The sequence below is a fragment of the Acanthopagrus latus genome, chromosome 9 (genome assembly GCF_904848185.1).
Source record: "Acanthopagrus latus isolate v.2019 chromosome 9, fAcaLat1.1, whole genome shotgun sequence".
Taxonomy (NCBI): Eukaryota; Metazoa; Chordata; class Actinopteri; order Spariformes; family Sparidae; genus Acanthopagrus; species Acanthopagrus latus.
In genome coordinates, this window is record NC_051047.1 from 6,605,857 (window position 1) to 6,621,194 (window position 15,338).

General features: G+C 38.3%; 1 protein-coding gene across 1 annotated transcript in view; it reads right to left on the bottom strand.

The window, feature by feature from the left end:
- Window positions 1-15,113, bottom strand: part of neb (nebulin) — a 68,455-nt gene extending 53,342 nt beyond the window's left edge. The window contains exons 1-19 of the mRNA XM_037110541.1: window positions 15,026-15,113; window positions 11,580-11,757; window positions 11,220-11,258; window positions 10,921-11,005; window positions 9,662-9,762; window positions 9,309-9,389; window positions 6,379-6,435; window positions 5,449-5,556; window positions 4,415-4,522; window positions 4,042-4,146; window positions 3,853-3,957; window positions 3,654-3,758; window positions 2,997-3,101; window positions 2,087-2,191; window positions 1,892-1,999; window positions 1,318-1,434; window positions 432-533; window positions 225-332; window positions 10-114 (exon numbers count right to left, since the gene is read on the bottom strand). Coding sequence (XP_036966436.1) covers window positions 10-114; window positions 225-332; window positions 432-533; window positions 1,318-1,434; window positions 1,892-1,999; window positions 2,087-2,191; window positions 2,997-3,101; window positions 3,654-3,758; window positions 3,853-3,957; window positions 4,042-4,146; window positions 4,415-4,522; window positions 5,449-5,556; window positions 6,379-6,435; window positions 9,309-9,368 — 1,398 coding nt within the window. The 5' untranslated portion in view covers window positions 9,369-9,389; window positions 9,662-9,762; window positions 10,921-11,005; ... (1 more) ...; window positions 11,580-11,757; window positions 15,026-15,113. The remainder of the gene's footprint in view (window positions 1-9; window positions 115-224; window positions 333-431; window positions 534-1,317; window positions 1,435-1,891; window positions 2,000-2,086; window positions 2,192-2,996; window positions 3,102-3,653; window positions 3,759-3,852; window positions 3,958-4,041; window positions 4,147-4,414; window positions 4,523-5,448; window positions 5,557-6,378; window positions 6,436-9,308; window positions 9,390-9,661; window positions 9,763-10,920; window positions 11,006-11,219; window positions 11,259-11,579; window positions 11,758-15,025) is intronic.
- Between the last annotated feature and the right edge of the window lie 225 nt (window positions 15,114-15,338).

Below are 15,338 nucleotides of genomic sequence, written 5' to 3' on the forward strand. Positions count from 1 at the left end.
TCTACTCACATCATTACACTGCTGAAGCTTCTTAGTAGCCTCATATTCAGGCGTCAGTGTTTGAGGGTAGAAGCATCTTGTCTTTATGTCTTCATATTCAGCTTTGTACAATTGCTACACGATAAAATATGCAATATGGAGAAAGATGTAATGAAGCATATCATAAATTCTTACAATACTGATTTGGTTTAGAGAAATTGGAAGGAAAATGCTCAGCTGTTTACCTCATTCTTCATTTCCTCAACTTTCTGGCAGTGAAGCATATAGAGATCTTCATAGCTGCCAATGTAATGGCCCTTCACTTCGTTTTCATACTTATCTTTGTAATGTGCCTAAAAAAAGAATGAAATGCATGTGTTTACACAGAAATCAAACAATAATGTCATTAGTTAACAATAAACGAAATATTTTAACTCATAGATTATTCTTACATCATTGAACTGTTTAAGTACGGAGTCCATCTGAAACTTGGGCGTGTCACAATAGTTGATGCTGAAACCTTTGGATTTCTCATAGTTGGCCTTATACACTTTCTGCAAAGAAGAAACAAAACAAATGATGAACAGAAAAAAAACACATTATGATCAATACAGTAAGTCTTGTCATTGTTTGGCTTTTAGGTTCATTTATTTCCTGTTTTATTTTGTGGGTTTTACTATCCACTTCCTATCTGTGTCTGTTTGCCCACATCAGTCCTGCATCTCCTCTGTTCACTGTTCTCTGGTTATGTTTGCTCCATCTGTCCCTGCCAGTGTTCCCAGCACTTCAATGGTTTGTACTTTTTTAGTTTTTGTATTTTTTTTTTATTTACTTCTAAGCAGTAATTTCTGTTTGCCAGTGTTGTTCTTTGTAATACAGCTGACTCCATTAAAGCCCACCTTTGTTTCTCTATGAGCTTGGTGTTTTTGCCTTAAACTCCTGTTTTGTCAAACTTTACAATTCCAATAAGCAAATCAAAGTGGATGTCAAACTCACTGGCTAACTGCAAAGAACTCCATTCAATTAAATCATTTTGGACATCAACCAACTTACTGTACACAAGAGGGCACTGAAAGTGACCTCAGATGTTTTTTATGTAGCGCCACTAATATGACAATCCACTTGGAGGAGCTTTATGTCAGACGGTCTGAATAACACCCACAACCACCTCAATCATTTATCAGTCAACTCATTTCTAAGTTAGCTATCTAACAAGAGTCAAATTCATGCAAGCAATGTTTCTATCTACAGAAGAAACAGTCATGAAGAATCGTAATGCTTGATTGTTGGAGTACATCCATCATTTTTCATTGATTAGAAATTATTTTCTACACCTACATCACTCAGGATGGTGCCAGCATATCTGAGCTGTCTGAGGAGAGGATTCTCTGTGGCGGGGAGCGTGTTGTAGTCAGACTGCGCTTTATTCTTCTCGTATTCCTTCTTGTATTGGACCTGAAATAAACATAAAGTAGTTTGAGTAAGAAGAAAACAGTATGTTAGTGAACGTTTATTCACATGGTTGACACATGTAACATAACATTGTTACAGTCAGTCATGGTGGGAAAAAAATAGTGTTTTTATTGTTAAAATGACACGTTTGCATGTGTGTGAATGCGTAGGTGGTTATGAGGTATGCAGTAACTGAGAAGCCTCTTCATATAGTCTATATTTTTACTAGGGGATCATGAAAAAACACACTCAGTTTGTGCAGTGGATTGAACCAAAAGTAGATCTCTCAGTCATGCAGTGGATGTGTGGGCACAAAACATTGTGATCCCTGTGTCAGAGTGGACTCAGTGTGTTGACTCACACTCTGCTCTGAGACACAGGTCAACTCTCTGTCATGTCTTCCACATGAGGTAGGACCGATAAAAATACTCTCATACTTTTGTGTGGTGTGTGGACTTACCTCACTGGCAGCAATACGAGCTTTCTTGTTCGTGTCATAAACGGGCGTGTCCGTTTGCATGAAATAAATTTGGTCTTTGATGTCTTCAAAATCTTGCGTGTATCTTCTCTGAAAAGAGAAACGAAGAACAGTTATAAACTGAAAAATGAGACATACCATTGAAAAAATTCTCCTTAAGTAGTAGTAAGCTCTTACGTTGCTGAGGTTTTCCATCGCCACCCTGGCAGTGGCCACGTCAAAGTATGGTGTCTCGCACCATTGACCCTTCACATTTTTATTGTAATCTTCCTTGTACTTGAGCTGTGGAAAACAAATGACAATTAGCATTAGAAGTTGTATTTTACATACGAAAGATCATGTTGTCGAGTATCATTTTACGACAGCGCAACTTATTAGATATCTTCACATTGTGTTTAAAAAAGTGCATTGGGAATGACTGGAATCCCTGCAACTCCAGCCTATTGTTGGACTCTCCCTTCCAGCTTAGTGTAGCCAGTAATATCAGAGAGCAGCTGGTTGGTTATTCCTAGCAATAGCTTAGGGTTGGTTGGTCTCTGGTGGGCCTGTTTCCATGTAGGTTCTCTGTGCAAAGTACAAATTTGAGCCTGTACAATTTTCCTGAGAAGGAATGACGATTATTATTGTGAGGTTTATCAGACTCCACTGCCCACAGTGTTGTGAAGTGTTGTGACAACATGAGTGGCAGAATATTAGCTGACCCTTAAGAGAAGATCTTCTGAGCTCTTGTCTCTGAAGTCAAACTGACTAACTAGGAGTTCAGAGGATTTCTGATTGGCAATAACATATCTTCTCCTAACAATCTCCAAAAACCCCACAGACAATGTATGACCAAGGATTAAAGTGTGATGTAGTCAATGTTACATTTAAACATTGGCTGTAGGGGAACAAGACATCTACAGCCAACATAATACCAAAGTCTGATGCCACTGCAAATATCTCTTCATATCTTGCAATGAATATTGCCTTTAGTTGATGTGGTATGCATAAAGCTTTCGAAAACGGGCAAATGTCTCACTTTGTCTACCTCTATACTCCTCTGTCTCTTTTAATTCTTTCATACTTAAGTTTAGATGGTTTTGCTTACATCACTGCGCTGATTGGCCACTCTCTTGGCCAGCTCCACTTCAGGAGGATCCGCCAAGGAGGTGTACTTGGCCTTACGCTCATCATGACCCTTCTTGTAATGAATCTGCACACACACACACACACACACACACACACACACACACACACACACACACACACACACACACACACAAATTGATGCTCAAATTAATAATAAATAAAAAACAAAGGCAGAGAAAAGGTGCCTATGTGGATTGACACTGAATGGCAAGCCAGTTACAATTAAAAGCTAATGTAAATAAAAAGAGTGCTCTCATGACTGTCTTACCTCAATCCAAACAGGTTGCCAAATAGCTAAAAGTTACAGCTTACCTCTTTGTCCGGAATAAATGATGAGTCAGAACACTACAGTGGCTCCAAACAGCTATCTTTGACAGAATAACTTGTGTGATGAGGATAAAATCCTATAATGTATATATGTTACAATATCAATATATGTTGTGATAGAATATCTACTGGAGATTCAGTTTAAACAACTGTTACATGCACAGGAAAGGTTGAGCAAGTACTCTGGTGACGATAATGCGCCTTGTACCTTTAGTTTTGCAAGGTGCTATAGATATAAAGTTTATTGTTATCATTTTATAACCAGCAGTTGTCAGTCATCTCAACTTACATCACTGAGGACCTCCTGAGCCTTGGCCACCCTGCGCAGCTCAGGGCTGTCGCTGTACGGGTAGAACATGGTTTTCTCTGCATCCCAGTCCTCAGTGTAAAGTTTCTAGACAAAGTATAAAAGGTGAAAAATGATTTCATGCATTCGAAATGTTTCTAGGCAAAACATACGGAATGAATGAATGCCAAGTTGTGCTTACTTTGCTGAAGTTAGCAGCATTCTTCACAGCCTGGACCAGCTCAGGAGCATCAGGAGGCAGCAGGTACCGGTCCTTACACTCATCCCACTTCTGCCTGTACAGAACCTATATGAGATACCCAACACCATAAATGTTAAACACTCAAATTATTTTTTAACAGATCTTGGTATCTTATAAGATATAGCTTACCTTGCTCATCAGTTCAGACACACGTTTGACATGCTGGACCTCTTTGGCCTCACCATCATACAAGCTTGTTGTCCGAGCCTTATTTCCCTCCATGCGGTATTTAACCTGATAATGATATGTGTCATATTTTATCATGAATAGTCAGGTCAAATCAAGTCAAGTTTTTTACACCAGAAGACTCGAAGAGAAAAGCACAATGAATTAGTTCTGATATCTGCTCCACATTAAAACTTTCAAACTCAATTTAACACCAGAAACAGATTTGAACATATAAGTCATTAACAAATGGGATTCAAAAAAAGCAATCGACCTTTCCAGTAACCTTCAAACCTCATCCTTAAACTTTGGAGAACACTGTTGTCCTCAGTAGTACCTCACTAAGCTGCTCCTGGGCCTTCCTGATGCGAATCATTTCAGGGGTATCCGTGGCCAAAGCAGGAGGAGTTCCTCTGGACAGGTCATACGCTTGCCGGTACTTGTTCTGACAGGAAGTACAATAGTCATCATGAATACTGCAATGAAGTACTGAAAAATCATCCATGCAGTAAAATTTAAACTTAAAGGTCCAGCGTAAAGGATTTAATGGCATTTAGCGTTGCTATTTTAGATTGCAATCAACTGAACACCGTTGGCCTCACCCTCGTCTACATTACCCACTAAAAGGAGGAAAATCGCCAAAGGTCCTTTCTAGAGACAAGGTTTAGTTTGACCAAGTCTTGATTTCAGGTGGTTATACACTAATGAAAAACCTAATTATTAATATTGTCTTCCATTTCTTCCAATAAATCCCCCTAAATCCTACACACTGGACCTTTAAATATAGGAATTTACAAAAATATGGAGCCAGATGGGGTTCATTACAAAGTTTTTTTCACACGCAAGGAATTTACCCTCTTATATTAGTAAATTGCTATCAACTATTTACAGAATATGACAAAGCAAAAATAGGAAAAAAAAATTAAACATAAATACATGAAAAATATCATAAAATCAATATGTAAAATCTGATTGTTTGTTTAAATTATGATGATGAAATGGGTTTATCCAGTTTTTCAAATACTAATACTCCCCACTGGCATTTCCAAGGGGTTTTATTGTTAGAGCTACTTTTGAAAAGTTCATTTCTGTGTTCCTCAGAGTTGCAAATAACAACAACAAAGAGCAAAACGTAAGTTTAGCCAGTCATTTAGTCTTTAACAGAAATGGATTGCCAATTAACCTTACTTTTCCAAAGAAACTGTATCATAATAGCAAGGTTTATAGGGAACCAATGCACATGTGGATGGTGACATCCGTCTATATCCATGAGACTGTGTAATCAACATTTATTTCATAATGATACATTGAAGAAGAACATGTGTCCACTGCCAGTTAAAATTTGATTCAAAATACAAACTTGTTGCTTACATGGCTGAACTGATCCAACATTTTTTGGCTGTGGGCCAGGTATGGAGTCATGAACTTTGAAGTGTCCACCTTGACCCTCTTCCTGACTTTCCTGGTGGGCAAGCCAGGCTGGAGGAGGGCAGAGGGAAATACAGTTAACCATTCGACTGACAGATGGGCCTCTGCTCCTCATTACAGGAAACATATTGGCCAGGAGGTAAAACTACATTCATTTACAACCATTAAAAAAGCGAGAGAAAGACATTTAAACAAAATAAATTATCAAGTGTAGTTTGCAACTGTAGTGCAATGACAATTACATATCTGATCTTGGTGAAAGAAGAGAAAAGAGTAAACTTTTCACCAAACTGAAATAATTTGCATAGTCTGATAACTCACCTTGAATGATTTATTCAATTCAAGAATTAAATCAGCAAAAGATTATACATGGTAGTTAAGATAATGGTATGATCATGTACTACACTGGAAGAAGGGTGACTGAAGAACAAACAAAACCAACACAAGAAAAAGGGAAGCGCTGCATATACATGTACAGTGACAACGACAGTATCTATGAGCATCTCGCACCACATGCAATGCATGACTCAGCAACATGTATACATGAGGGTTACAGCATCTCATCTGCTGAGATGTAAAGCGACAGGGAACTGAATTGAAAGAAGCCTCAAAAGCAGCCTTTTGTTCTTGGAGGTCACATAAAAATGCAGGATTGGCAAAAAACTGAAGTAGCAGTACATTTCGGAGAGTTAAATTTTCATGCAGACTTTTAAATGAGTTGCTCACTTTAACATAAAAACCTGCAGAATAAGCCTTCAATTAGAAAACCAGACAGCAATACCCATACAGGCATGCAGACAAGGAGGGGGATGCAACATTGCCAATAGCTGTACTGTTTGACAGACTGCTGTCCCTTGGAAGGAGGTGCTTTACCTGAGAGAACTGACTCTTTTGCTCAGTGACAGTCGACGTTGTAATCTCCTCATAATACTACAAATATAGGACACACTCTGAGGTTTTAAAACTGCCAGCACAAGTTATAGGAGAAACAGCACAGTAATTTTATTGGATCAAGGGTGATTTTTCCACAGCTCTGGTGCTCATCAATTACTGTCAGTAACAAAGCAGAGAAAACTATCATCAGGGATCTTTGTCTAATCTAATATGTAATAAACGGATTCCTTCTCTGCTCAAATAGGGTCAAAGACATCCTCAGGGGTGAATATACTGTAATTGTGACAGCAGTCTAATTAAGCCTGTTCTCTATAGAGAAAAGAGGAGCATTAATACCCTCTGTGTTGTGATAGCCTGACTGCTCGTAGTTTTATTTTATTTGTAGTTTTACTACTTTTACTACTAATTAATTATTAATCCAATTGTATGTTTTTTTCTAATTGTAGTATTAACAGTCTACAAGCAAAATTTCTTCTTGCACAGTGATGTTGAAAAATTATAAACGTATCTTGTTTCTTGTATCATTTTTATTTTAGGTTTCACAACATGGAAGAACGGCACTTTTAAAAACTCAACAGCGACTTGAATTTCTAAAAACAACATCCTTGTTACAATGAATAATACAGAGAACACACTGTAAACAATTGTTTTAGGGATCTTTTCTGAGGAAGCAGTCTCATTAAAGCTACTGCTGGTAAGGTAGTTGATTTTTGCATCTCATTATCAACTAATCTAATGCTGATGCTTTTGAATGGCGGCTGACCTGACCTAAAATCCCACAGCCTCAATATTTGACAGTATTTGACCCAAAGCCAAGGTATTTCTATCTTATCTTACTTTTTGAGAAAACGTTCTTTTCCCATCAAGTATCTCAGCACTCCCAAACACAGGATACTGATCCATGAATAGCTAACTTACAGCCTGCCGGAATTATACTTCTCTATACTTCGGAAATGAAACATTTACAGTCACATAAGGTTGAACATTCTGAGACAGGAGTCTTTAACAAATATTCAAATCTACCTGGAATCTAGGACTAATAACCAGAGCTGAGAGAAAGAACATCTCAATCGTTTTATCAACATTCGTAAGAGGCTTCAGTATCTGCATCTATCAGACAGGAGAGAACCATAGGTGTAGATGAAACCACAACATTATACATCCTGAAAAACAACTGCTCTACACCCCTCACACAATTTTTCCACCTCTCCTAAGCAAATTTTTAGCACAGTGACGTTAACACGCTCTGGGTCATCAGTGTGATTTACAGCACAGTGGCTTGTCTCATTTGCTCTCTCTCTCTCTCTCTCTCTCTCTCTCTCTCTCTCGCTCTCCCCCTTTCCTTCTCCCTCTACTCCATCTCTCTGCCAATGTGCCGTAGATGTCCACTTCTAAATTTGTCTGAATGCCAGACAGAGAACTCTACACTCCACCCCTCAATGACCTGAGAAGTGAAGTCATTTTTTAAAGATGATATGAAGAAAATACCAATGATAAGAACCGTTTATGAGGGAAATCATTATTGAATAAATTTCTACAAAAAAAGAACTACTAAAAAACTACACTTAACTATATAGATTTTTTCATATATGATCTGAACAGCACTATGTTTCTCCCCATTCTGTAGATCAAATAAGAAGCCGTCTTACCATTTACTCAAAACAATGCAATTTTTCTCCACAGTGTAGATGAAAGTGCTCGTGAAATCAGAGTGTATTGAACTTGTAGGTATCTGTCTGTCCCGCCTCACAAATGATTTACATCCTTGCAGTAAAGATGTTCAATCCATTGCAAGCAGTTGATATGTTATATGGGAGTTAAATGATAACAAATGGTTTCTTGGTGTGGTTACACAACGGAAAAGAAAACAATCATTCAGACTCCCCTATAAGATATCCGCAACATAATGTATGGACATATACAAGGCAAACTTTAATCCTATTTCACCAGGAAATATGGGATTAATGTGTAAGCCTTCTGTTTTCACTCTTCCATTGGACACTGACACAGAGACCTTCAACAACACAATACTTCATACACAGGATGAGCTCTGAATGCATCACAAAAACATTGTGAAATCTTGGGGACATGAGGTTTAATCACATAATCTGGAGAAAATGTGACTAGAGACTAGTGATGAACACCAAATTGTATGATCAGGTAAATTTGATGAAAATTTCAACATGTCATCTTGAAAGAAAAGACAAAACGGCAGCTTCCAGAAAGTGACACGGCCCCAAATTGTGTGTAATCCAATCTCGCACTATCTATGCTATACAGGAAGGATGCCATCATAATTCAAGCACCATTATAGCATGGCAGTGTTCATCCATAGGTTAGATATGTTGGAGACTGCTACTGGCCCGCTATAAAATCACATTAATATTTTTAAGTAATCTGCTGGAATTCAAAATAGATGACACTGTCCTGTGGTTACTTCACTAGACTGCATTTATGATGTGTGGCTGTCTATAATAAGGCAAAGCTTTCAGTAAAGGTGTCTCTACCTTTATAGGACAACAGAAAATGTCTCTGTAGAATATTTTAACGACACTTTGGAATAGTTATGATTTATAGTTAGCTGTTAGAGTCAATTCAGGATTTAGAGCCCATCAGAAGGCGTCTGTCTGAAACAGGATCCCCCCTGCAGACATGGCTGACTGGTTCCATGAACTGCTGACTGGATGGGGTCACTAACTTAACTATTCATAGGGCCTGCCACTGGACCTGCAGCTCCAACAGATAATCTCAATGTACTCAAACAAATGAAATCATATCTAGGTTTTCAAACAAATGTAAGCTTGAAACAACAAAAACTAATGATGTACAGTAAGGAAAATAAAGAAAAATTTGCATTTTAGGATAAATGCAGATAATAGATAATAGGTAGACAATAGATGTCCACTTACCTCTTCCTCAATCTCCTCCTCCTCCTCAAATTCCTCATATTCCTCAACAATTTCCGTCATTTTGGGACGGGTTTAGACGTTCTACACAAAACACAGAAAGCACACAGGTATTCATTTTTTATACACTGAATTCAATGAAAAATCTTATGGGGAAGCATACAACATGTAGCAGAGATAAATTAAATGTTCTGTCAGTACTGCCAAATCACAATTTCCAAGCAAATACTGAGTCTTAGACAGGAGACCAAATGACAACTGCAACCAGCAACATTTTACGATAATCCTATTCAAAAACAGGACAAATAAAAAGCGAAAACATTCTTGAAAAGCATAACCCAAAGTGCATGTCATACCAGCAAAAGATTTCTGCAGTATTTCCTGACAGTACAGATGCCTCACTTGCCATCCACTAGGGTCTCAAAATGGTAGTCCAACTTTGTGATTTGCCCCAGTCCTGAACAAAGTGATAAAAATGTGTGAATACCCCAAACACTGTGCAACAAGTGTACATCAATTATTACACTGGGAGAATAGCAGATTAGGAAGGTGACACACTGCGTGGATTAAAACAGGCCTCTGAATGTGTGACAGTGGCACCTCCTCCCTTGCTTGCCACAACACGGCCCAAAGAACTGTGCCTCTTAGCTGATGGCTGGCGACAGCTGCCCAACAGTGCTTCAGCTATTTGACATGTAAGCTAATGCCACAGCCTGATTGGTTGACTCTGTTTAGCAAACGGACATGCAATGCCTTCTGAGGCTGCAGGTTAAATATAGGATGGCATACTAACTACCTTTTTTTAGCACTTGATTGCCCTCTTTAAATTAAAATCTAGTTTTCTGTGTAAAACAACAAAAGGAATAGGTGGAGCTGCTGATGTAGAAGGACAAAATAGTCAGACAAGCGCTGAGATTTTGGAAAGAAGACAAAACGACCAGACTGCTGCTGAATTTTCAGCTACATCCAAAGGTAGGCCTGGTCTGATCTTGCTTGAGTCTTGCCATTCTGAATTGTTTCGTTACTCCTTCAAAGTGCAGCAGAGGCATCACACTCCTTATTCCTCAATCAGCTGTCTTGCTGGATCCAGATGGCAGCACAGGTTGGAAATGATGGAAGTCCGAGCAGATGGAAAGCCATGCAGAGTGGAGAAAACATTGAAATTTGTGGTCCTTTCCTCCCTTTTTTTTTGCTTACCAGTTATATTACAGTTTAATGGTCTCCCAAGCCGCCAAAGGCTCCCCAGCTTCCCTCCAGAGAAACCCAGGGCGACAGCACACAGCTGAGGTTTCTACCCAGGTTATCATGTGGCTGACACAGCCAATCACAGCCCAGCGCTCTCAGGTTTCAAAATCTAAATATACCTTAGTGATCCTTTCAGAAGAGAGCACCTGTTGAGGCCAATGCATCAGCGGTACAGTTATGAGGAAGGCAGTGGGGCACGGGTTGTGGGTGGTGTTCTCAAGAAAACAAGAGCAAACCTCAGCTGCAAGTAAACGAATCTGAATGCGTGTGTGTTGGTTGTGATGATGACAAATGCAGCTGTTTGTTGGAAATAGGTCTGACCAAGGGCAAGGTAAGTATATCAGTATGAGTCTGTGAGGGGAAGACTAACTGAAGGCCTCGGAGGAGAGTGAGTGCCAGGTCATCTGTTAGCTGACCCTGAGCTAGCTACGACCTGTCAAGAATCAACTGAGGACCTGTGAGACAGAAAACAAGAAACAGAGATATGAGCCACACATTATGAGCTTATAATTTTCAAATGTTACTGTCTGCAAAAAATAAACACCTATTGCCCCCTGGATTAGGACAAAGCCTGTTAGAGAATAATGAGTAACCCTTTGCTTTGGGCTAAAGACTGACATCTGAAATGAGGAGAGTGGTCTTAAATGTACTGATGTAGTGGGCTTTCACCTGTGAACTTTTTAGCTTCAGGACAATTTGTTCCCTTGCCTGTTAAAAAAAACATGAAAGAATACGATTTTTATTTATTTTTTTTACTACATGCTAATCAATGTTTTAGTGCTGGGTTGGTACTCAAATATCACACTATCTGGGTGCTAAAACAGTATTTGAGATTTTAAAATATATCAAGAAATATCTCTAGATAGCATATACTTCAAAATTGAGGTCCACTGGAAGCTAAGATTTAGATTTATGAATAAAATCAATATTTAAATGGCATAAACTTACATACTGAGGTGGTGACACAAGACTAGAGACAAAGAATAAAAAATGTACCATATGTACATTTCCTCTCTTTATATGATGTACCTCTATCCTCTCTGATATGTCATATCTCTGTGCCAGCAGCAGGGTGCTACCCAGGGACCAAGATGGACAGCAGCAGCTGAGGGTCTCTCTATCTGGAGAGGTAATGGCCTTCCATTCTGTGATGCACTGGATGACTGCTGCTTGGTCCTCATTAGCAACATCACTGCCATCTGCCAAACTGAAGATGTTACCATGTTTTAGTGAGGGTGAGTTGTCCGAAATGACAATAGAATATGATTTAAAAGTGGATTTTTTTTTTTTTTTTTTACAGTCCATTGACCTTTTTTAAAAACAGACTTCCAGTGTCTTACGTTAAAAGAACACTTCACCCAAAAATACAATTTCAGTCATTATCTCACTCTCATGCTGATGGACAGACTTTCTAAACGCACAGGAGTGAGTACATAAAAACTGCTTTTTATGTTTGGGTAAACTGTTTCTTTATAGTTTCTGTATTATGTGTCTAAGTTTTGAGCCTTCACCCAAATGTAATGGAGAGGAGTGATATTTTGTTTGCCGCAGCATTGAAAAAAAATGACAGATGGTCATGGTCTCTCTGGATAATCCAGAGCTCACTGTCAAACGTTTTCATTGGAACTACTGTCTAATAAAGAAATAGTCTTTTTGACTTTGAGTCACTTAAGTGCCTAAGAAGTTGTTGTGGGCTGTTTCTGCAAAATTTACAATGCCACAAATTCATTTGTACTTTTCTCTTTTCTACTGAAGAAGTATCTGAAAGGATTTTTCTCAGGTAATGGAAACATTGTGTGCAATACATATCAAGTTCAAACTGGGTATCATAGACTTTTAATGATTCTAGCAGTCAAAGAATTACTTCCCAGTGCCAAAGACGAGGGAGAGGGGGCTACATGATGCTTAGTCACTGGAAAAAATGACTGATGACCTGTGAGTCCAGAACACAACAGCTGCAGGATTGACAACCACCACATCAACGCTGCCAAGTGTCATTCTTAACCCATGGACACTTTAGAAACTTAACAATGAATTCTACTGAGGTAAGAGTCCTAAAATGAAACTGATTAGTCAGTCATAGGATGAATTGCAAAACAGGATAGGTTGTTTATCTGCTCTGACCCTTCTGGCTCCGTAAGATGTACTTTATGTCTTTGGTTAGTTAAAGCTGGACTGTTTGCTTAAGTAATCAATCAAGTCAATTTTTGTGATCACCTCTGGATTTTAACAGATTAAGTATCGTTACACATACTTTTATTAGACTCAACATAAATCAGACCTTTGTAAACAGCATGTCAATTAAAGGTCTCATCTCTTCAGTCATATCTTTGTGTCTGACACTCGCCCGCCCTGCTTTGTGCATTGGTAGCAAATGGATACAACATGTACAGTCTTTCAGTTAAATATCATAAACATAAACCTATTGCATGTCAGTTCTGGCATTGACCGGGTACAATTTTGGTTTGACTTACCTTCGACAATACCTTAAATGTTTGCTCAACTACACAGAAACACAATTTTGACTCGTAGCTGATGATGATGTCAGTGTGTAAATCACAGCTGTAAAGCCACAACTCCAGCGTGATGATGTTTCAGTTCAATATGCAGCATCATCTGACCAAATAGTGAGAGCTTGACTGGAACTGGTTGAAATCATTCTGATTTGAGAGTACAACTAAACTGTTAACCAGACACTGAGTAGTGATCTGATACGATGTCTCAAAGCATCTAATCAGAATGTAACTTTTGGTCATGCACAAAGTGGTTATGTCTGCTGTGAAGCATCTAATCTGCTAATTGACCACTTTGTCGCCAAAATAACGATTACTTGAAAGCATTTTTAAATTTTATAAGAGGTCCACCAGCTGGAGCATCAATATTTTTTGTAAAAGCTGATATTCTAAAACAATGTTACAATACATTTTCCATGAGATTTTGTTTGTAACATCAATTTATCATTTATTTATCATCATCAATTTATGAGAAAGGCAAACTTTTTTTCACTGCCCATGGGACTGTCCCAAATTTCAATGGTACTGGTCAACTGTTGTCAGACTATATCTGAGATTGTTGGTCTGTAGGTGCCCTACCTAGTAAAAATATGTGAATCAAGTATATATCCTTTGATTGACTTTGAACTCTTGAAGGCCAGGAGCATGATTGCTTTATACTGGAGAGAACTGGATATACCTTGGATACAGGAGATGGCATCTTAAATCAAATTGGAGAGGCCAGAAAACATAACAAGGGGAAGAGCAGGAACATTTGAAATGTTCTGGAAGCCTTGGGCATCATGTGCATGGCCATTTTGATATTGTTGTTGAGTATTTGCATTTCTTTTTTCCTGATGTGTTTGAATAGGTGAAGTGTTTAAAATGTTTCTTTTTCTCTAACTGAGGAAAAGGGTTTTCTTGCTTATTTTTTTTGTCAATGTGTATGTGTTATACCTGTAAAGTGAATACAACACTTTTGAAAAAGAAAATGGTAAGAAGTGTTTAGGCAACAACCAGCAAACAGATTATGAGTTTACATTTTCTTGGTGTTATGAAACTCCATTTCAGTGATGTACACTTAACTCATTTACAGAAGACAGCCTACAGTGAAACTTTTCTGTTTCTGACCCTCTCAGAAACTCATTCATATCACCTAATGTAGCCTAAATGTTTTAAAACATACATAAACCATGTTATTAGCTGTGGCTGGGTGAGAAGGTCTGTGTAAACCTTGGTTAATACATGAAATGAGAAAATATTAATGCCTAATAACCATGTAAAGGCTTTACTGGATCATTTCTGATTGCCATTGATATGTTCTTTCAGCACGTTTGCACCATATGGGGGTACTACGTAGTGCAAACAACCTGACCGCAGCAACTAACATAATTTCCATTAGTTTCAACATTTAGGCTACATGGTTGTATTGTTCTGATTGACCAATGGAGTTTGCTCAACTGTCACTGACATAATCTCCACATACTAAGAGTTTACTAAAAATATTTAAGTGTTGGTGTTCATTAAATAAAGCTCTCTGAAGAGCTGTAGATTTGGCTGATAATTCCCTGTGGGTTCATGTGACCCCTTATACATATATGATATAGTCACATGATTCAAATGGAAATGGCTGCTCAAGCTTAAAAGGAGTTCAAAGAATAATCATAATAAGAACAGGGCCAAAATTCAGTTTTGCAGTTATCAGAGTCAAAAAAGCAGAAAGTACAGTAGTAATTCATGATGAGATAATCACAGTTCCATAGCATGTGAGAAAGAATGTGTAATAGTATAATGGTGGTTTCTACACCATTAATTACATATTTAAGGATAATAATAGGGATGTTTTTGGATAGATCTGAGAAGTCAAAGGACTCCAGCCTATCAGCAGTGAAGGCACCATGAATGAGTAGAACAGTCTGGCTTTAGATTGAAATAGTCTGACTTAATTTAAACTTAATTTTTGACCTACAATGCAGTTCTTACTATTCTGCTGTTGTCTTCTTCTCTTATCCACTCACTGCTCATATGTTGGACCTGGTATCCTCATTTCTCAGTGCTGTCTTACTCTCTGGCTCTCTCTCCTCTACTCCTGTGGCTGCTCATCATGCTCTCTGAAAAGCATCAGGGACCATGAGCTCATGTAACACATTCTCCTCCCTAAAGGACTAAAAAAAGAATAACTGAAATTACAAAAATAAAACTCAGTTCAATCTTATCCCCAGAGAAAGGTAAATCAAACAGAAGAAAATCAATCTAGTGATTCACCTGAAAGAAACACTCATTTGTGACACTTTTC